The sequence below is a fragment of the Lepidochelys olivacea genome (assembly GCF_965140295.1).
Source record: "Lepidochelys olivacea isolate rLepOli2 genome assembly, chromosome: 3".
In the NCBI taxonomy this organism is placed as follows: Eukaryota; Metazoa; Chordata; order Testudines; family Cheloniidae; genus Lepidochelys; species Lepidochelys olivacea.
Genome location: NC_140413.1, coordinates 204539166 through 204560868, shown reverse-complemented (window position 1 = coordinate 204560868; position 21703 = coordinate 204539166). Strand labels below are relative to the sequence as shown.

Genomic DNA, 21703 nt, shown 5'->3' with positions numbered 1-21703 from the left:
AACACATAAGAATGGCCATACTGGGTCAGACCAACGGTTCCTCTAGCCTACTATCCTTTCTGACACTGGCCAGTGACAGATGCTTCAGAGGGAATTAACAGAACATGCCAATTTCGAGTGATCTATCTCTGTCAACCAGTCCTAGCTTCTGACAGTTGGAGTTTTAGGGACACCCGGAGGATTGGATTGCATCCCAGACCATCTTGGTCAATAGCCACTGGTGGATCTATCCTCTATCAATTTATTTAATTGTTTTTTGAACCCAGTAATACTTTTGGCCTTCACAACATCCCCTGGCACTGGGTTCCACAAGTTGACTGTATGAAGAAGTACTTCTTTCTGTTTGTTTTAAACCTGCTGTGTATTAATTTCAGTGGGTGACTCCTTGTTCTTGTGTTATGTTAATGGGGTAAATAACACTTTCTCCACACCATTCATGATTTTATAGACCTCTATCATATCCTCCCTTAGTCGTCTCTTTTTTAACCTGAACAGTCCCAGTCTTTGTAATTTTTCCTCCTATGGAAGCTGTTCCATACCCCTATTAATTTTCATTGCCCTTCTCTTTTTCCAATTCTAATGCATCTTTGATGAGATGGGGGTGATCAGAACTGCACATGTATTCAAGATGTGGATGTGCCACAGATTTACACAGTGCAGTGGTGGGCAACCTGCAGCCCATCAGGGTAATCTGCTGGCAGACCACCAGACAGTTTGTTTACATTTGTATGGCCTCCTGCAGCTCCCCGTGGCCATGGTTCACCATTCCCAGCCCATGGGAGCAGTGGGAAGTGGCGGCCAGCATGTCCCTGTGGCCTGCACCGCTTCCTGCAGTTCCCATTGGCTGGGAACAGTGAACCGTGGCCACTGGAATCTGCGGGCAGCCATGCAAATGTAAATGAACTGTCTGGTGGCCCGCTGGCAGACTACCCTGATGGGCCGCGTGCAGCCTGCAGGTTGCCCACCACTGACATAATGCCATTATGATATTTTCTGTCGTATCTATCCCTTTCCTAATGGTTCCTAACATTCTGTTAGCTTTTTTGACTGCCACTAAACATTCCAGCAGATGTTTCAAAGAAGTATCCGCCATGACTCCAAGATCTTTCCTGAGTGAAAACAGCTAATTTAGACCCCCTGGGCGCTACTTCACATTTAGCAACATTGAATTTCATCTGCCATTCTGTTGCCCAGTCACCCACTTTTGAGAGATCCTTTTGTAACTCTTCATAGTCAGCTTTGAACTTAGCTATCTTGAGTAATTTTGTATCGTCTGCCAATTTTGCCATCTCACTGTTTACCCCCTTTTCCAGATCATTTATGAATACTTTGAACTGCACAGATCCCAGTACAGATCCTTTGGGAGACCCTGCTATTCGCCTCTCTCTACTGTGGGCACTGCCCATTTTCCCCCCTATTCTTTGTTTCCTAAATTTTAACCAGTTTCTGATTTATGAGAAGACCTTCCCAAATGTTAATTACCCAAGTTAAAAATGTGTGTCTTATTGGTAGGCTAAATTTGTCTAGCTTTAACTTTCTTTGCCATTGTTAACTTCCAGCCATTGGATCATATTATACCTTGTCTCTTTTTAAAGAGTCTTTTATCATCAGATTTCTGTTCCCCATGTGGGAACTTACAAGACATCCTTCAGCCTTCTCTTTAAGTTAGACTCCAGGAGCTCAATCTGCTTATCACTGTAAGGCAGGTTGTCTAATCCTTTAATCATTCTTATGGCTGTCCTCTGAACCCTCTCCAATTTAGCAACATCCTTCTTGAAATATTCCAGAGGTGGTCACACCAGTGCCAAATATGGAAGTACTCATCTTTCTACTCAGTATCTTCCCATTTATACATCCAAGGATTGTATTAGCCCTCTTGCCCACAGCATCTCACTGGGAGCTCACAGAATTGTAGAAGATTAGGGTTAGAAGAGACCTCGGGAGGTCATCTAGTCCAACCCCCTGCTCAAAGCAGGACCAACACCTACTAAATCATCCCAGCCAGGGCTTTGTCAAGCCAGACCTTAAAAACCTCTAAGGATGGAGATTCCACCACCTCCCTAGGTAACCCATTCCAGTGCTTCCCCACCCTCCTAGTGAAATAGTGTTTCCTAATATCCAACCTGTTCATCTATCTATCATGTTCAATTGATTATCCACTATGATCTCCTCCATCCCCAAGATCTTTTTCAGAGTCACTACTTCCCAAGATACAGCTCCCCTACATTCTCTGTTCCTAAATATAGGACTTTACATTTGGCCATATTAAAATTCATTCATGTTTGCTTGTGCCCAGCTTATCGTATGATCCTGATCACTCTATCAGTGACCTGTCCTCTTAATTATTTACCACTCCCCCAATCTGCATGTCCTTGGTAAATTTTAAGTAATGATCGCGTTTTCTTCCAGGTTTTTGATAAGTGTTAAATAGCATAGGGCCAAGAATCAGTCCCTCTGGGACCCCACTAGAAACACAACCACTTGGTAATTCCCCCTTTGCAATTACATTTGGAGATCAGCTGGCCCATCTTAGTAAATTTAATGGGTACCATGCTGATTTTGTATCTTTCTAGTTTCTCAATCAAAATGTCATATTCAGGTTACCAAGTTAATTGCCTTCTAGAAGTCCTAGTATATTACATATATGTAGTTACCTTTCTCAAGCTTGCAATATCATTAAAAAAAGATAGTTTGGCAAAATCGGTTTTCCATAAACCCGTGCTGACTGGCATTAAATTATATTATCCTCCTTTAATTCTTTATTAATAGAGTCCTGTGTCAGCCATTCCATTTTGCCCAGCATCAGGATCAAGCTAACAGGCTTATAATTACCCAGGTCATCCTGCTTCCCTTTTTTAAATATTGGCCCAAAATAAGCTCTTTCACTCTTCAGGAATTTCTGAAAAGCAGCTTTAATGGTCCAGAGAGCTCTTCGGCAGCTTTTTTAAACTTGTGGATTCAAGTTATCCGGGCCTGCTGATTTTGAAGTGTTCACCTTTGTTAGCTGATATGTAACATCCTCAGTTACCATTTGAAGAGAGAGTCTATCCGCCACATCCTATGACTAACTCATCTGACTTTTTCCCAAAATGCACAACAGAAATATTTACTGAACACTTCTGCACTGACAATTCTACCATTTGCATCTAGTAATGGAGCAATCCTTCTTTCTGTTCCTTCTCTACTTAAAAAACTTCTTATTCTCTAACTCTGCTGGCCACAGATTTCTCCTTGTATCACTTTGTTTCCATTTTCATACTGTCCCGCATGACCTTCTCATAAATAAACTAGGAAAATGCAACCTAGATGGAGCTACTATAAGGTGGGTGCAAAACTGGTTGGAAAACCATTCCTAGAGAGTAGTTATCAGAGGTTCAGAGGCATGCTGGAAGGGTATAATGAGTGGGGTCCCGCAGGGATCAGTTCTGGGTCTGGTTCTATTCAATATCTTCATCAATGATTTAGGTAATGGCATAGAGAGTATACTTACAAAGTTTGTGGATGATACCAAGCTGGGAGGGGTTGCAAGTGCTTTGGAGGATAGAATTAAAATTCAGAATGATCTGACAAACTGGAGAAATGATGACATTCAATAAGGACAAATGCAAAGTACTCCCTTTAGGAAGGAACAATCAGTTGCACACATATAAAATGGGAAATGACTGCCCAGGAAGGAGTATTGCGGAAAGGGATCTGGGGGTCATAGTGGACCACAAGCTAAATATGAGTGAACAGCGTAACGCTGTTGCAAAAAAAGCAAACATCATTCTGGGATGTATTAGCCGGAGTGTTGTAAGCAAGACACAAGAAGTAATTCTTCTGCTCTTCTCCACTCTGATTAGGCCTCAGCTGGAGTATTGTGTCCAGTTCTGGGCGCTACATTTCAGGAAGGATGTGGACAAATTGGAGGGAGTCCAGAGAAGAGCAACAAAAATGATTAAAGGTCTAGAAAACATGACCTGTGAGAGAAGATTGAAAAAAATAGGGTTTGTTTAGTCTGGAAAAGAGAAGAGAGAGGAGACATAACAGTTTTCAAGTATGTAAAAGTTGTTACGAGGAGGAGGAGGAAAAAATGTTTTTCTTAATCTCTGAGGATAGGACAAGAAGCAATGGGCTTAAATTGCAGCAAGGAAGGTTTAGGTTGGACATTAGGAAAAACTTTGTAACTGTCAGGGTTGTTAAGCACTGGAATAAATTGCCTAGAGAGGTTGTGGAATCTCCATCATTGGGGATTTTTAAGAGCAGGTTCGATAAACACCTGTCAGGAATGGTCTAGATAATTAGTCCTGCCACAAGTGTAGGAGACTGGACTAGATGACCTCTCGAGGTCCCTTCCAGTTCTATGATGATCATTTTTCTGCAACATCTAACTTCTGATTTGTATTCCTTGCTATCAGCTGCCCCTTCCTTCCATCTGTTCAATAAGATTTTTTAAAAATAGCTCTTTTCACTTCCCCTGTAAGCTAGGTTCGGTTTTTGGCCAGCGTGGCCTTCTCTCAGTTATGGCTTTTTGGACATCTAGTAAAATGTTCTTAGGCGGGTCCCACTTTTGTCTCCCAACTGAATGGGCTCATCATTGTTTTCAGCTTTGTGAAACTGGCCCTTTGAAAGCACTAAGGGTGCGATCCATGGTGCATCCTCGTGATCCGTAAAGCTGCCACTCAACTGCCGCCTAACTCTATGGGAGCCTAAAATCACTTGGTGCTTAAGTTTTTGCCTCGAGGCATGCACATTGCTGCCTCAATCGAGGTGCCCTGTGCCTAGGTCAAGCAGAGGAGAAACTTAAACCAAAGGTCTCCTGCATACTGGGTAAGAACCCTAACCACTAGGCTAAAGGTGTATAAAGGTCCTCCCCACTCCTACTGGCTCCAAGGTGTTTTATTTTGACCCCACATATGACTTAGGTGGCTGAGTTCCTATCTTCCCCTGGTTCATGGATCGCAGAGATGTGTTTCCCCAGTCATCCCAGATTTCAGTGCCTAACTCTGAGAGGGGGCGAGGGTTAGCACACACCACTCTGGTTGGCATCTCCCAGGGGCTAGCATGCTGACTCTGTGTATCAGAGTCTCAGGTTCCTCTCTCTCCCCATTCATTGTACAGGGAGCCTAGGCACCTAACTCAGGCTTTGTGGATTGTAGTGTTGTTCCCATTATTTTCTAAATACCTAAGAATTAGGTATTGTGACACACAGCATTGCAACACCTAAGTCTCTTTGTGGATCCCACCCCAAGAATATACATTACTGGTCTAGGCTCTATTATTTTGCACATACCAAATGTAATCAAGTCATAATTACTTGTACCTAAGCTACCATTCCTTTTTAGTTGACAGGCCTGAGCACTCGTTAAATTGAATTAAAATCACATTAAAAACCATTTTTAATTTATTAAGGGGGGGTCACACTCAGAGGCTTGCTGTGTAAAAGGGGTTGCCCCCCCTCCAAAAAAAAAGTTTAGAACCACTGCCTTTGCTTTATTTAAAGGGACATTCACATCACACACACTTTCAGCTGTTTAAAAATCAATAGAGGTCCCTTTGGAGTAAAGTATCAGCCACAGTGAGTAAAAATCTGGCCCTAAGAGCCCAGTTGTGCAGCCCTTACACACGTTGGTGAGCACTTTGCCCGTGAGACAACTCGCACAGCAAGGTGCTGCTTAATATAAGTAGGGGTATCTTCCTCTAGCCCTGTCGCGCTAAATTCTGGCACTGAGTTTGCTGTATTTTCTCAGAGCAGTGCCAAACTAATAACATAATAATATCAACAACCACCTCACCACATTGCCACATTTTTTCCCACTGGAAATCTGCAAGTCAAAACAACTTATTGAACTGAATTAAAAGCAGCTTTGTCTTAAGTGTTTGACATGTGTAACACTAAATTGTTCAGTTGTCTTGGGAATTGCAGTAGGTTATGGGATCTGTTCTTACCTCTTGTGTTAGTGGAAGTAGAGCAAGATCCTCGGCTGCTGAAATTTGGCACAACTCCATTGTCAACTTGAAGCTATGCCAGATTGCCTGGCCCTGGGGTGGGTTTGTGTGTGTGTGAAAGTGAGATGGGAGGGGGAGGTATATATTTCTGTATGTGGGCAGAGGAGCTAATGGAGGTCTGATCATTCTTTATGGGGAAAACAAGAATCCTATTCGGGACCAGTAACTTCTACCCTGTTTGTTCCTTTTGATCACTAGTGGTGAACGGGTTCTCAGAAATTCGTGCAGGCAGGATTTTTAGTTTAGTGAAGCTATAACTAACAAAAATACCCACAGTTTGAGGGGGGCTCAGTGGAGAGAGGGAAGCCTGGAAAGGGGGAGCAGTTTAAGACTGGGGAGGCAAGAACCAGAGAGAACCACCTTCCAGAGTGCCTTGGGGCTCCTGCTGTCACTGTCCACCACCACAGCTGTTAGGAGCTGGGCAGTGATAGATGGTCTTTTCTCTCCTCAGATGGAGTTTGGAAGGGCTGCTGCATTGTACTGCAGTGGTCTGATGGCCCCTACACATCCGTCGCCCTCCCGCTGTTTGCTGTCTCTTGGGCTTTTAAATTTAGCGTAGCATCATAGCAGCGTCTCAGATCATAGGGAATATGGCCGCATACTGAGCTCAGACCCAGGAGGCAACAGTGGCTAGTTAGGGCCCGCCCTCTCCCCCATCTAAATTCCCACCTCCTAGCACCACTATTCTCCAGCAGTAGCTTCCCTTCCTTTCCCTGTGCTTCTTCATTCCACCATATTGCATGTCTCCGTTACTCCTCTCACCCTTGACAAAAGGCAGAGCAGTGTCCGCACCCCAGTGCCATGAAACAGCTGAGCAGGCCGTAAGGGTTAAAGGGCAATAAAGTCTTGGCAGCCTCATCCATCAGTGTAAGCATTCACTTCAGGTGGGGAACGTATGGTTACATAGAACCTGACTTAATAGTTGAGCCGCTATGTCATGTGTTAGGCCAGCAGTCAGACTAGATGATCGTAAAGGTCTGTTCTGGTCTAAATCTCTCTGAAGACTAGGCAAGCTGCTTGTAGTGCGAAACAGGCAGGCTTCTAATTGAAACAGCCCCATGTTAAGTACCGTCATTGGGACCAAGCCACAGCTTCGCTGTATGGCTTAATGGTCTTTTACTCCAGCACAGTAACTATCAAGAAGTTTATGATCCAAAAGCCACAATCAGCAAAGCAACATGCGAGTGTGCCCTTGTGCCATCTAGTTACCTTGCATCACCGTACTGAGGGTGAGGCAGCTTTTGTGGTTCCAGATTCATTACATAAAAAAAAATCTTTAACTAGAGGACTCAGTTTCTCCAGCAGTTTTCTTTCCTTGTTTTTAATTTAAGGCCCCCCTTTTAAAACAATAGGGTTTTGGGGGCACAAGGTTTGCAAATAAGTGCCTTAAAGCCTCCAAAATTCATACCTGTGCTTTGGATGCTGGATCTGTCTCCAGTATAGTTAAAGACACTAATCAGAGATAGCAGATACCATTTTCTATATGCTGTATAGGAACAATGGGGCAGCGACCTCTAGAGTGGTACAAAGAAACTAGCCTAGCCCCTATCTTAACTATAAGTCTGGAGAACATCTTCAGCACACCTTCCCGATTCAGATGCTTTGACAGCTGGAACATTGTTGCACTCGCCTGCCATGCTGATCAACACTCGTGGACAATGGGTCAGCAGCAGGAAGACTTTACTTCTCCCTGTGCTAAAGATTGACTATTTGCAGTTTTCTGTAGCTCCAGCTTTGAAATTAACGGCTAATGGAATGCAGCAAAACACCAAGGGCAGATAACAAGAAGAAAGATTTGCTACATTCAGAGATAAATTTCCATTTCCCCTTTGATGCAGAAGTGCAGAGTCTTTTTTGAAAATGTTTTGACTAGACTTACTGGGCGGAGGGCTAATTATTTGGAAAATTGCTGGAAGATGGTCAGAAAAAGAGCCTACCGTGACCGTCGCAGTCCTCTGTTTATACTGAGAAAAAGTGCAAGGATCGCTTGTGAAATACAACCATGTGCATTACTGAGCATAGTCCTTCTGTTAAACCTTGCCTCAATGGATGGCCTAGCCTCAATAGTCTTGCACTTCAGTCTTTCTGAGCGCATCTTAATCCCATAATGCTTATTTACACATTATGTGCAGTGCATTTTGCAAACACTCCATCAGCGACAGTCCCTGCTCTGAAGAGCCGACTACCGAAGGGCAGGCAGACAGACAGACAGAGGCTGGGGTAAGGGGAATAACCAAGGAGGAGATTTTCATGGGCACCTAACTCCCACTGCCTTTGAAAATCATCCTTTGCGGGTACATTCCACTCTGCTTTTACACATTTATGAAGAAACAGGACCAAAGTATTCCTGTTTGTCTGTCTCTCTCTATATAGATAATGTAAACAGTTCATAGACAAAGTGCTGGTAGATGGCACTTCAGAAACTATAGCATAATTCCTGGGTTTTGCAGGACCAGTAAAACTAGTTGTGCACTGCAAATGATGACCTCTGCACCAGGTTTTAACTATAGGTGGCACTTGGCAATAGTAATATCTACCAGGAGTCCTAGGGGAAAAGTCACCGAGCTGCCCACAGTCCCACTTCAACCCAGAGTCAGGGCACTTGGATCCGGTCAATCCTACCCCAAACAGAGGTGGGGATGAGGCCACCTTGATTCAGCACCTTGATTCAGCCAGTGGAGTTCCGAGCTGGATTTTAAAGCTATCCCTCCTGGGCAGTCCTGCCATAGCGTGTGTAATGGGGGTTCACTTTTCTAGCCCTGAGCTTGTGCTGATGGATCTAGCCTGCCCCTTTCTCCCTTTCCCTCAAAAAGGGAACATACATAGATGGAGCTGAGTGATGCTATACCCAAATTTAGCCCTGGAATTCACATGTAGTGTTGCAGTTCCCTGGGTTATCTAGTTTGGAAACACAAGATTTGTTCTCTTATCCAGGACCACTGCTCCATCACGTCCTGAATCCTTCCTCCACTCGTCGCTAATAGCTGACACTACACAAGCCTCTAAAACCTCCAGTTGGGCTCAATCATAGGTGTCGGTGAAAAGATCCCCACTGACTTCAAAGGACTTTGGAACAGGCCCATAATGCACCTGGCCATTTTTGCACTGCTGTTCCTACGCAGATTTCATAGAATCTCAGAATATCAGGGTTGGAAGGGACCTCAGGTCCATCTAGTCCAACCCCCTGCTCAAAAGCAGGACCCATCCCCAATTAAATCATCCCAGCCAGGGCTTTGTCAAGCCTGACCTTAAAAACTTCTAAGGAAGGAGATTCTACCACCTCCCTAGGCAACGCATTCCAGTGTTTCACCACCCTCCTAGTGAAAAAGTTTTTCCTAATATCCAACCTAAACCTCCCCCACTGCACTTGCAATTTCTCTAATTGCCACTGGGCTCAGAGTTTATATTCTGAAGCATGAGATTTAGTTATTCTTATCATAGAATGCGTAACAATATTACTCAGTTCTTTACAAAAACCTTGCTGTAGTATTTAACTTTGGATACATTCAGAACAAAAGGGACACATCTTCCAGGCTATGGAAAGCCCTGCATCAGTAGGACTGGCACGTTTCTGTCACACAGGGAAGGCGACAGAACATGGGAGACCCTTGCAGGGGAACTACACACCATGGTGCGTTCTCTGGGGATTCCACCTACACCAGCATTAAGGAGAGTAATGGGAGAGGTTCAGCTGCAGAAGAGGCATGGTCGCATCAGCAGCTACACAGATCCACCAGCCAAACCCCTGCACCGACAGGACGTGGACACCCAGCAATGGACTCCACAGCGTCCCTGATATTTTAGCAGCAACTGCGAGAGGCACAGGCAACCCGAACAGAGAAGGCTCTCTCTCCAGCAAGTCAGCAGAGCAGCAAGCTCTCTCCCTCTGCTGTTCCCTGGTGATGAATATCTAATTTTACGCCCCAACTGTATTTACTCAGCAGAGCCATTAGCCTGGCTATAAACTCCCAAACGGTGGCACAAGCTGATTTGGGGAGGTGAAAATAATAAAGCTGCAGCACTGCTATATCACTGAAAGGAGTCGCAAGTCCAAAGCAGTTTTTCACATGCAGACACTCAGTTGTAAAATATGGCTTAAAATTATTATTATGGAGGCTTAAAATTATTCGTAGGATTTATAAACGTACAGAATATCCTGTTGTCAGCCCCCACATCTTGTGCAAATAAGTTACAAAGGCCCATCTCCAGTTACTGTGGAGGCGGATCAAGTAATATACTTTCTTACTGATGATTATCTGTCATGAAGGTGAAAGCACAATGAGTCATGCAATGGGTTTTCACATGCAGTCTGCGTTATAAATAGACGTGTGAAGATATTTAAAGACAATTTGGGCAAGATCCTCAGGTGGTGCAAGTCTGTGCAGCTCAGCTGAAGAGAAATGGAGGTACAGGGATTTACACCATCTGAGAACCAAGCCTCCTATATCTGCTGAAACCTAACTGACCTGTCCATTGATTTCGGTGGGCTTTGGGTCAGACCCCATGAAGCAATGGTGGGCAACCTGCGGCTCGTCAGAGTAATCCGTTGGCGGGCCGCCAGTTTGTTTATATCTGCATGGTTGCCCGCAGCTCCCAGTGGCCACGGTTCACCATTCCTGGCCAATGGGAGCTGCGGGAAGCGGTAGCCAGCACGTCCTTGCGCCGCTTCCTGCGAACCGCAGCCACTGGCAGCTGCGGGTGGCCATCCAGATGTAAACAAACTGTCTGGCAGCCTGCCAGCGGATTACCCTGACAGGCCGCAGGTTGCCCACCACTGCCTTGAAGCCTTGTAACATCCATATGGTCATTGACCCTCTCCGTGGAAGACCTGAGAAATTCCAGACGGTTGAAACCCTGCCCCCAAGAGCAGCCCGGGGAGGCCTAGGCACCACAGAGCCACTGTGGTACAGCCGTGCTGTCAGGGACTCAGTACCCCTGCACTCTCTTCTCTCTGGAGCCTCACTGAGAGGGTGATTTATTGGGGCAGACAGAGGGTGGATTTATGCTGGCTCAGTTCCACTGGCCTCATACCCTCCCTCCCCCGAGGAGGGAGGTGGCACAGGAGCCCCAGCCATTGATTCAGCTCATGAGCCATTGCAGAATGACCACATGTGCCTTTCACCCGAGAGGCTCCTTCCCTCATCTCCTAAGCAAGTCACCTGTAGGAAGCCAGTTTACTAGAGCTTTCCAGGAGGGAAGGGGGCAACATTTGCCCAGCTGGATTTAAATCCACAGAGGGGGTTGTGTGGCATTATGGCAGATTGAATTTTGTTTTGGAGATGTGCGAGGCCCAGGCATATTGTTAAAGACCATCTAAGCTGTGGCTCTGCGGGGAGAGTATTTGGGAGTCATCGCAGGAGCTCAGACAGATGCTTGCCCAGTGTGAATTCTAAAAAGTAATAGCACTCAGGATGGTTTGGTGCATTAAGGGATGGGAATTATTTGTACTGTAATTTGAGGTGGGACTTGCTAGAGAGAGTTAAGAGGATAATGTGGAAGGTACTGATACAATGAGCAACTATGCCTCTTCATTTGGAAAAATCTCTTGTTAGCTTCACTGAGGTTTGGGTCTGGCCCTTGGAGTTCTGTCTCCAAGCGTGATCACCTCCCTGCAGTGAAACAGCCCAGAGAAGGGGGAAGATGCTAAAGGTTATTTTGATGGGACTTATGTATGAGTAGAGGTTTCAGTTGTTTGTGCAAAAAGAAGCTAAAGGCTGGAGCAGAGACTTGAATGAGGTCATCACAATTATTTAGAGGTCACTTCCATACTTAATTGGTAATGTCACATATGCATGGTAGGTACAGTCATGCTAGTGACCATCAGCTCTGTGCTAGCATCATGGTTGGCAATTCTGTACATTCATGGTCAGCAGCAACTCCAGTGCTGAGCTGGGGTCTCATAAGGTCAGATCCAAAGCCTACTGAAATCAATGGAAAGATTCCCACTTAAGCCAATTAAGTGATTCCCACTGACTGTAGGGAGCTTTGGATCAGGCCAATTGTGACTACTATTGTGAGGACAGAGGCCACCTACTGAAAGTATAGTTACTCCCTGTAACTCTACATGAGTATTTTCTGTCTCAGTCAAGAACAACAACAACAAAATCTCTTAAATATTTGCTGGTCACCTCTCCACTGGGTTGTAAGTAAGAAGAAGAGGCAGCAAATATGATCATGCTTGTTTAGAAACAGGAGACAGGAATAACAGCAGAAGTCTTTCTGATCACGCAATGCTAAGGGGACTTTGCTCTTACCGACAGGATCATGCAGGGTTTCTGTATTTGCAGATAGTGGCAACTGCTGCTTTTTCACAAAGTTTAATGGCAAGCTACAGGTCATAGGTAGCCAGGGGACGGCAGCATGGGGAGTTGCAGGCTGCCACAGGAGTCTGAGTTCAAGTGACATCTGACTGAGTTACTGGAGATGCTGGATTCTTCAATGCAGACCTAACCCACATACCCGGGCTGATGGATTATTAGGGGAAAATGGACCTGCTGTCTTTGATTAGCTTTGATTTGCTACCGTGATGGCATATATTGATGTAAAAAGGAAACCACATAAGCTTCTCTTTGTACTGTATTAGAAATGCCTTTGTGCAGGACAAGGCTAAGTTATTTCATCTCAGAATTGAGGGTGAAGTCAATTTGAAAGGAAAGATCAAAAGATGGAAAGTAAGGGGAGGAAGCGCTCTTGAAGCAATATACAGTATAGCTACTCTGCCACCTTAATTTTAATGCCTCTCTGAGCACAGACTGGGGATACAATGCTTTATGTCCCCATATTAAGAAAGCCCTTTATGATTAGAGCTGAGTTCCCTTTGAACGAGCTCGCTAATTTAAATGAAGGGTTGTGCACCACTTCACATGCCAATGAGTTATAAAAGACCCAGCTATTTGCTGACTTTCTGCAGACTGCCCACGTGATCTGAAGCCCCTGGCACCGCCTCTGAGTGAAGAACAGAAAGGAGCCCTTTGGCTAATGTCTACACAGGGATAAAAGACCCGCGACCGGCCCACAATAGTGGGGCTTGGGCTCGCAGGGATGAAAAATTGCTGTGTAGACATTCAGGCTCGCAGGTTCCTAGAGCTCAGGCTCCAGCCTCAGCCGAAACATTGACACAGCAATTCTTCAGCCCCGGTGGCCAAGCCCTGTGAGCCCAAGTCAGCTGAGCTGGGCCAGCCCTTAGAAATTCATTTCTTTCAGTGCCTTAGGTGTTCTGCCAGTTAGCTTAAAGGGAGGGATGGAGGGGAGAATGCAGTTAGAGGTGTCAGTAGAGGAGCCTTTTGTCTCCATCTATCTGTGAAGGCTCTTTAGGTTGTGAGATGTATTTGCCCAGTTGTAAACTCTCCTGTTTTCACACACAAACTGCAGAGTGCCTGTAACACTGTCAACACTGTATTAATAATAGGTGCCTGGTTGTAGATCACTCCTGTTGATTTCAGTGGGAGGAGGAGTGGATCCGTGTAACTGAATGACATCAGGAAAGTTGATCAGTAAGGAAGTGGGACAAGAGGTAGACTAGACTGAACCAAGAGCTTAAGCAAATTAAAAGTCCCACATGAAGGCAGGGTGGGAGAATTTAGTTTGAGTGAGCAGGAAGAATGGGGCTCGGGATGGAGGAGCTTGGCAATCCTATACAAAGCCTAATCCCATAGTAAGACACTCTGCTAAGGTGCTGGTAGAAGGCAGGGGAGGCAGACTCTTTACACAAAGCAGGAGGGGTAAGGTGAGGAACACGGTTCTAAAGCTAACAACAGAAAGTAAAAACAAAGTGAGCTGTGGAGAAGATTAGGCCATGAAGATGCCTAGGCATAGGTGCTGACTCAGTGGGCGCTCTGGGGCTGGAGCAACCATGGGGAATAAAATGGTGGGCCCCGCCGATGAGCTCCTCCCTCTCCCCCCACCAGTGCTGGCTACCCGCTGAGGATCAGCTGTTCAGCGGCAGGCAGGAGGCGCTGGGGGGGAGGGGTAGAATAGGGCAGGAAGAGGCGGAGCAAGGGCAGGGCACTTGGGGAAGGGGGTAGACTGGGGGTGGGAAGAGGCAGGGTGGGGACTTGGGGGAAGAGGTGGAGTGGGGGTCAAGCACTCCCCGGGAAATCAGAAAGTCGGCACCTCTGTGCCTAGGGCAGCAATCCTGAGATCCCCTCACTTTCCAGTGAGGCAGTCCTGGCTATGGCCATTGGCAGCAGGAAGTTCTCAAGTTACCTACCACCCCCTCACCTTTCTAGGAGCATTAGGGGACAAGATCCAGCCAGGGAAGACCATAAAGTGGACTGGGCCAGCTGGAGAGGGGGTGAGGCCAGGACCTCTCCTGAGGAACCTGTTTAGTCAGCCTGTTGTGGAGGCCTGGTCTGTGTTTAAAGCTTTCCTCCCCCCAGGGATGAATGCACCTATTCCATTTTAGGATCTGTAAGGCCATGCCTCAGGGAGCCCGTGCTCTGAGATTGCTAGCTCGACAGCAGTGAATCAGAGAGGCTGTGACCCCTGAGGCCACAAGGACAATTCTATTAATCAGTTGCAACCTGTGGCTAGTTTCTCTGTTTCCTGAACGTCTAACGTATTTCAATGTTTCTCTGCTTGCAGGTGCTAGTCGCCCAGATCCTGAAGAAGCTCAGCAGGCAACTAGCATGAGCATTTGGCATAGACACGGTGAGGAAGCAAATCCTAGACATCACCTGCCTGCAGAGCCCTTTCAACCTGCTGAACCTAGTGGGATTCCATCCTCTTGGACATATGAACAAGAGGGCACAGAAGATATCAGCATTAGAAAGTCTCTAGATAGCTTCTATGAAACATATTGTCAGCTGCAGCCCGGCAGAGGGGATCCCACATACAATTCAGCTTCAGAATGGCTCTCTCTCAAAATTCAGGACCTGGCAAACAAGGAAGGAAGAAAATATTCCTTGTGCAGTCTCCACATGGCCCAGATGGTCTTGAACAGAGATGGGTGTAAGGTCTTTCCAAACCATGCCAGCAATGCTTGTTTCTCAGCACCAGCTAATGGAGAAGTTGCATTGGAAGGAGGACAGCGAACACCGGGACTGTCAGATGATGTCCTCCAATTTCTCTTAAAAAAGAATGTGATGAAATCATAGGGCCTGATGTATGGGGCTCAGGGACAGGTGAGCAAGCTGTTTATTTGGTTTTGATGCCTCTTTTAGGAGAGGGCACCTTGTGGTATTTAGCTCCTGCTCTGAATAGGTACAGCTCTGCCTCAGGAAAGGTCAATCCTTCCTTGAGCCTCCCAGAGTTGGAGAAACATGCCACTTAAACTGCAAAATCACCCGTTACATCTTCTCTCCTGCCCCCAGACTCCAGCGTGAATTTCACATATGTATTGAACTTGTTTCCCAGCATCTGAGCGGTGACTCTGGTGCTTAATGGACTTGTTCTCCAGTTCCAACTGTTGTGATTATCCTAAAGCTCACCCTGTGATCATGGGCTAGAAGACATGCCCTTCTCTGAAACTGCCCAAAGGTCTCTCCATACTCCGATGCTAGGGGGTGCTTATACAGAGCTAGATCCTGCTACCTTCATACTCAGTGAATCTTACTCCTCAAGTAGCTCCCATTTATTTCCATAGGGCTATTCACAGAATGCGATGCTATTCAGTGAGAGTTAGTGTGTCAGTGTGGCCCATAATGACAAGGCTCTCTACCACCACCATTTGGATATCAAGCCCTTATCTCTGTATCATCTAAGATTTCCAGCAACCAGGGCTGCTTAACCTGCCTGAACCCCCCGCACTGAGACCTATCCCTTTTATACTTGTTCCAATGTTTGTAAGTCCCATTTACTGCAACAAACAGGATATGGAGTGCACAAGCCTAAGCAGATATCTTTACAGGGTGTGTAGGCTTGGAATAATTAGATTTGTATTGGCAGATGTCAGTTTCACCATGCAAAAAATATTTTCATCAATCATTGACATTTACAGATAAGCAGCATTTTTCTTTGCCTGAGAACTTAGTTTGCTCTGAGGATATTTACTGTGTATATTTTGACATGTGATGCTGACCATTTGAGTTTTGGTGATTACGTTTTTTACATTTTTACTTTTTTTTAATCTCAATGTCTGTCAATTATTGTCTGATCCCCAGACCATAATTTCCTGCAACTGTACAAATTTAACAAAAAGAAAAGGAGGACTTGTGGCACCTTAGAGACGAACAAATTTATTTGAGCATAAGCTTTCGTGAGCTACAGCTCACTTCATCGGATGCATTCAGTACAAATTTAAATGGATAAACATTGAAAAAATGCTTAAAGACAGATATTGTCCATCAAAGTAATTAAAAATAGCCTGTCATAGAAACATCATACTGTACCTAGTCTGATATTCTGCAGAAACAAAAGAATATTTATATAAAACCATTATGCAACCTCCTTCCCTGAACAGACTGACAACTGTGTCCACTGTGTGTCCACGAGAGAAAAAACCTGGTTGTGATCTCACACCAGTTTAACGCCATTGGCATAGATGGATTTACTCCTGAGAGTATGGATTTACTCTTGAGAATATGTCTGTGTCTTAGAGATGCTAATTGAAAATTAATTGGCTTCATACCAGTTATTTCCCCATTCACCTTTCAAGAAGGTGTCTGTAAATGCACTGGCTTAAACTATGTGTTAAAAATGTGATGGAGACCTTGATACACCACTTGGAAAAAGTGAGAGCTAGAAATGCTACCTCTGGATGGCTTGTAGCATTAGCAACCTCATGCTGATGCTTATAGCTCAAGGGAGCTATCACCAGACAGGAAATCCCCAACCTCCCACCCCGCCCTCCGTATGGACTGTAGAGAGACAACCTGAAAAATATTTAAGGGTTGAGAGGTATTAGTATGTCTGAGATGCTCAGGAAATGGGACTCCAGGGATGTGTTCTTCATAGTGAAGGCTCCTGTGCAAAGCATATGTCTGCTGCTTTGCTGTTAAATTGCTGTGGGAAGCAGACGACCAAGCTCAAGGATTTCAGCCATTTTAAACAAAAGAGCTGGTACAATTCACCGTAGCTCCATCGACCTGCACTGATTTCTCCACAGCTTGATCTGTCCATTAACATCAAAGAGGCTGTGTCCCTTTACGCCATCTTAGGATTTGAGTGAGTTAATATTTATATCTCACATACAGCCCATTCGTTGATGTTATTCTTTGTCACTCCTATAAAGAATGCCTCGAGATTACTTTCCTGGTATGTTGACTGATAGGAGGGAATTGTACTTTAGAATATTTTTTCTATATACTTCTGTTTTGGTGTGGTTTTTGTTACTGTATTAACAGCTGATAAGCAGTTGACAGCTGGTTACAGCAGTTCATCTATTTCTCTGTGGGCTGTTATTCTGTCTGTCCTGATCCCTTTACTACTACGGTTTTACTCAGGCAAAATGCCTGTTGGCTTCACTGAGAGCTGTGACTAAGTTACGGACTTCAGGATTTGGCCCATTATTACTTTTTCATTGTTGATTGTTTGTCTAGTTACACTGGAAGGTGATTGAAAGCAATCACGGGGGGGGAGGGGGAAGAGGGACAACCCTATTTCATATCACTGGTTGCAGCCTTCCACATGCAGTTTTTATAACACACTGGGCCTGATCCTGATGTCAGTGGGAGTTCTAAGAGACCAGTTGTCTTCTCCCTGGCACTGGTGAAAAGCAGGAGTAACTCCATAGGCAATCTATGCAGTTACGTTGAAGTGATTGAGAAGGATAAGGCCCAAGGTGCACAAGGAATGCAGGATCAGGCCCTCCACCTAAACCTTTGTTGGAAACATGCTGAGACAGCAAATAGCTTTAGTTTGATCTCTGTCTCCGATGCAGCTGTCAGTCAGACTGAAGCAGCTCTGGTACGAGCTGTGCCCTGTGAAATGATGTTTAGCCAGGATCAAACAGCGCTTCCTTTCCTAGCTCAGTCATTTAGGTTTCTTTTATTCAGTCACTGTAGTCTTAATTTTTTAAACATTATGTTTTTAATTATTTAAAGGGGACACGCAGGTGAAAAACTATCACCTTACCTAGCTCATTAACACCACAGGTTTGACCTAGGGTAGGTCTGCACTGCAATCAGAGGTGAGACTGCAGCATGTGTAGACATAGCTAGATCAAAGCTCGCTTAAGTATCTTGACTAACAACAGCAGTGAAACCACAGCAACACAGCACAGACGGTACACGCCCACCCAGGATCAACTAGCCTGAGCTTCGCTGCTATTGTTACTTGAGATACAGAGATCAAAGCTAGCTCTGGTATGTCTACACATGCTGCAGTCACACCCCTGATGCAGGGTAGATATAGCCTTAGGCCTCCTCTACGCCAGGAAATTAGGTCAGTGTAACCATGTTTCTGAGGAGTGTGAAAAATCTACACCCCTGAACAATACAGTTAAACCGACCTAACCCCACTTGTAGACAGCGCTAGTTGATGGGAGAATTCTCCTGTCGACCTAGCTCCTGCATCTCCGGAAGGTTAAGTACCTATGCCCATGGGAGAACCCCTCCTGTCAGTAAAAACAACAAGGAGTCCTTGTGGCACCTTAGAGACTAACAAATTTGGGCATAAGCTTTCGTGGGCTAGAACCCACTTCATCAGACAGACTAACACGGCTACCACTCTGAAACCTGCCTGCTGTCAGCGTAGGTAGCTTCTTCATGGAAGTGCTACGGTGGCGTAGCTGCACCGCTGCAGTGTTTTAAGTGTAGAAAAGGCCTCGGTTTTCACAATTTATGCTGTTTGCTTGCTCTATACACATTCATTCAGCAATTCAACGAGTCCATTTCACTTCTGTTTCTCAGCAGTTTTCAATGTCTGGTTCTGAAGCTCTGGCAAAATGCTGGAATATTTGGATTGCAAACCCGGCAGGAGAAATTTTTGGGGAAGTGGGGTGAAAACAGTTTTTGCTGTTTTTTCTTCTCTTTTTACTTCATGAAAAGATCTCTAGTGTTAGCATTTGTAAATTCTAAAAAGAGCATCACCACCACCACACACACGCCCCCTAACAACTTTGGATCAGATTTTCAGAAGTCTTTAGACACCTACTGGGATGTTCAAAGGTGCTTAAGCAGGTTAGGCACTTAGGTCCCGTTGAAATCAATAGGAAGTAGACGCCTCAGTTGTTTAGGTGCTTTTGAAAATTCCACTGTTGAAAATCTGGCCCTTTCAGCCTTAAATATCTGCCTGTCCCCACTTTAAGGTGCAGTGTTCAGTATCTGCAGAGACACTTGCTGTTAAGAGGTGTTTACATCAGTTCTCTCTAATTCAGTCATTTTTATTAAATGAAAAAAGATCTCCACAGTGAACAAACGCTACATCATTCTTTCTCCACGCACTGCCAATTAATTTTTTACAAACCTATTCTGGAACCTACTGTATATGCTTCCACCTCTGCTAAAAAGCCAGATCGTTTGCATTACTCATTTCCTGATAAACATCTATCTGCTGTTTCTTATTCAAGAAATTGGGAAACAAGTATATCCCTCCCCTTTGTCAAGGGGTTTAAGCAAAAAAATGACTGCTTTCAACACTTTAAGGAAATGGAATCAGTGCTTAATTTATGCCAGGGCTGAGCCCCAGCACCTCTAGGCTAAGCAGTTCATAGCCCCGGCATCTCTGGGCTTGCTCCATCAGTTATGAATGTAAAAAATCGCTTGACCCCCAGAACCTCTTTAATTACAAATTAAGCACTATCTGGCATTTTATGGTGCTAGAGAGATATTGCAATAATAAATATCACTTGCAAGCAACAGCACATCTGGTCTAATTGAGGTCAGCATCTGAATTTTTACAAACTAATTTGCAAATATAGGATGAGTTACATGGAATGAACTAAGCAGTTTTCATATTTACCAAATTAAAATGTTCTGGGTTTGTTGTTGTTTTTGAAATAAAAACACTTGATGAAAAAAAATAGTGGGGAGTTTTACGTAGGGCTGAATTCTGACACCTTGACTCCAATAGTCCCATTGATATGGGACTCCCATCTTTTCATGTGCTGTGTATTTATACCTGCTACCGTATTTTCCACTCCATGCATCTGATGAAGTGTGTTCTAGCCCACGAAAGCTTATGCCCAAATAAATGTGTTAGTCTCTAAGGTGCCACCAGGGATCCTCATTGTTTTTCCTGATACAGACTAACACTGCTACCACTCTGAATCTTGAGGAGTGGGCGTCTTCTAATGAAAAATTGATCCTGGTTCCTGTGAAACCAGCTAGCTCTGCAACAGACTGGACTTTGGGGCAGGGGAACCAACTTTATTAGCTAGGAAAGGTAACTTCATACAGTGGAGATCCAGGTTCACATTTTATCAGTTTGTTTTGTATTGTAACCATTTGTTTCCATCACTCTCTTTTTTCTAGTAGTATCTTTTATCCTTTCCTAAGCTTTCTTTTGTTTTATTACAAGTGCTATGGTATACAGGAGAAGGTGGTTTACTGGAGTACACTACACCTTTGAGGGCAGAAGATCTGGGATTTCCCTGATTAGCCCGTGTCAGGGCTGGATATCACAGGAACAGCTTCAAAGGGACCCAGGAACTTGGGTGCACCTGTTCTTAACTGCAAGTCAAAGACAGGGCTGGCATAGCCCAGAGGAGAGAGTGTGTGGGTGGCTAAAAGGCTGGTGGTGTTAGGCAGCTGACACCCAGTGAGGCATGGGCAAAGCTCCCTCATGCTAGAGGTAATAAGGTGACATAGTCCTGGGTACCCTGAGAACTGTGTCACCTCCTACTCCTCAGCAGAGCTGCAGAAAGGCCACTGGGCAGAAGTAGCCTCAGTGGAATGGCCCCTCCGGCAGCACCAATTCCTGGCATGTCTGCCTGAGTCTGGCCCCACGGCCCAGCTCAGCCGGTCGTCGGGTGCACACCAACCTTTCCCCTTCCCCAGAACAAGCAGCCTGTGGTGCCAGAAGTGTGTGGGGAGGAGCTGGGGAGGCAGGAAGATACTGAGGGGAATGCAGCCTCTGGGGGAGTTTGGGGAGCTCAACTGCAAGGCCACCCTTGTGGAGAGGTGGTGAGTAGTAGAGGGGCATGGTTGAGCCTGGAAGAAGACTTCTGCCCTTTTACCAGAATCAATGGCTATGTTGGTTAGGCTCTGCAAAGGTGCAGGCTCTTCCCCGCAAACTCAGCCCACGCTGGGATACGTCATCCTAGAGACCTGCACCCCTGGCATAGAGCAGACCACATCCCTCCTCTTGAGAGCTGGCTCAACCATGGTCTCTGCTGGCCTGTCTGGATCCTAGAACTCCCTGAATAGATTTGCTCCAGGACCATAATGCATACTTTCAATATACTTCCATTATTCCTTAACTATTACCCATGCATACATCTTGAATGGATTATGAATTTTGACAAGTTATGATCTTTCTATATATACTTCATGTGCTACTCTTTATGGACATATATACTGCAAGACATGTGTGTGGTGTGGTGAGTTTGTTAGATCTGAGCCAAGAGTTGTTTGCAAAGAACAGGGGACCCTTTGCTAAGGAGCCTGTGCGTCATAGGAAGCTTTGAGCAACAGCAGATCATCCTGCCCTGCTCTTGCCTGCCCCCTCGGAGTTGAGCATCAGTGTGCTGGATCTGGCCTTCATCCCACTTGCCACAGCTCACACTACACGTCAGTCCCAATTTGGCCACCCAGGTTTCATGGCTTCGAGCCCTATGCTTAGCTCACTGGCTCTCATAGTCAATGTTCCCTCAGCCCTACAGCTGTGCAGGGTCAGG

General features: G+C 45.3%; 1 protein-coding gene across 4 annotated transcripts in view; it reads left to right on the top strand.

The window, feature by feature from the left end:
* The window catches only part of SHLD1 (shieldin complex subunit 1), a 91144-nt gene that overhangs the window by 51637 nt on the left and 17804 nt on the right, over nucleotides 1-21703 (top strand). For 2 of the 4 annotated variants that reach the window (XM_084624018.1, XM_084624017.1), the window contains exon 5: nucleotides 14572-20374. In XM_084624018.1, the coding sequence (XP_084480144.1) occupies nucleotides 14572-15083 (512 nt within the window). In that variant the 3' untranslated portion in view covers nucleotides 15084-20374. The other 2 variants (XM_084624016.1, XM_084624015.1) reach the window with 2 other exon arrangements.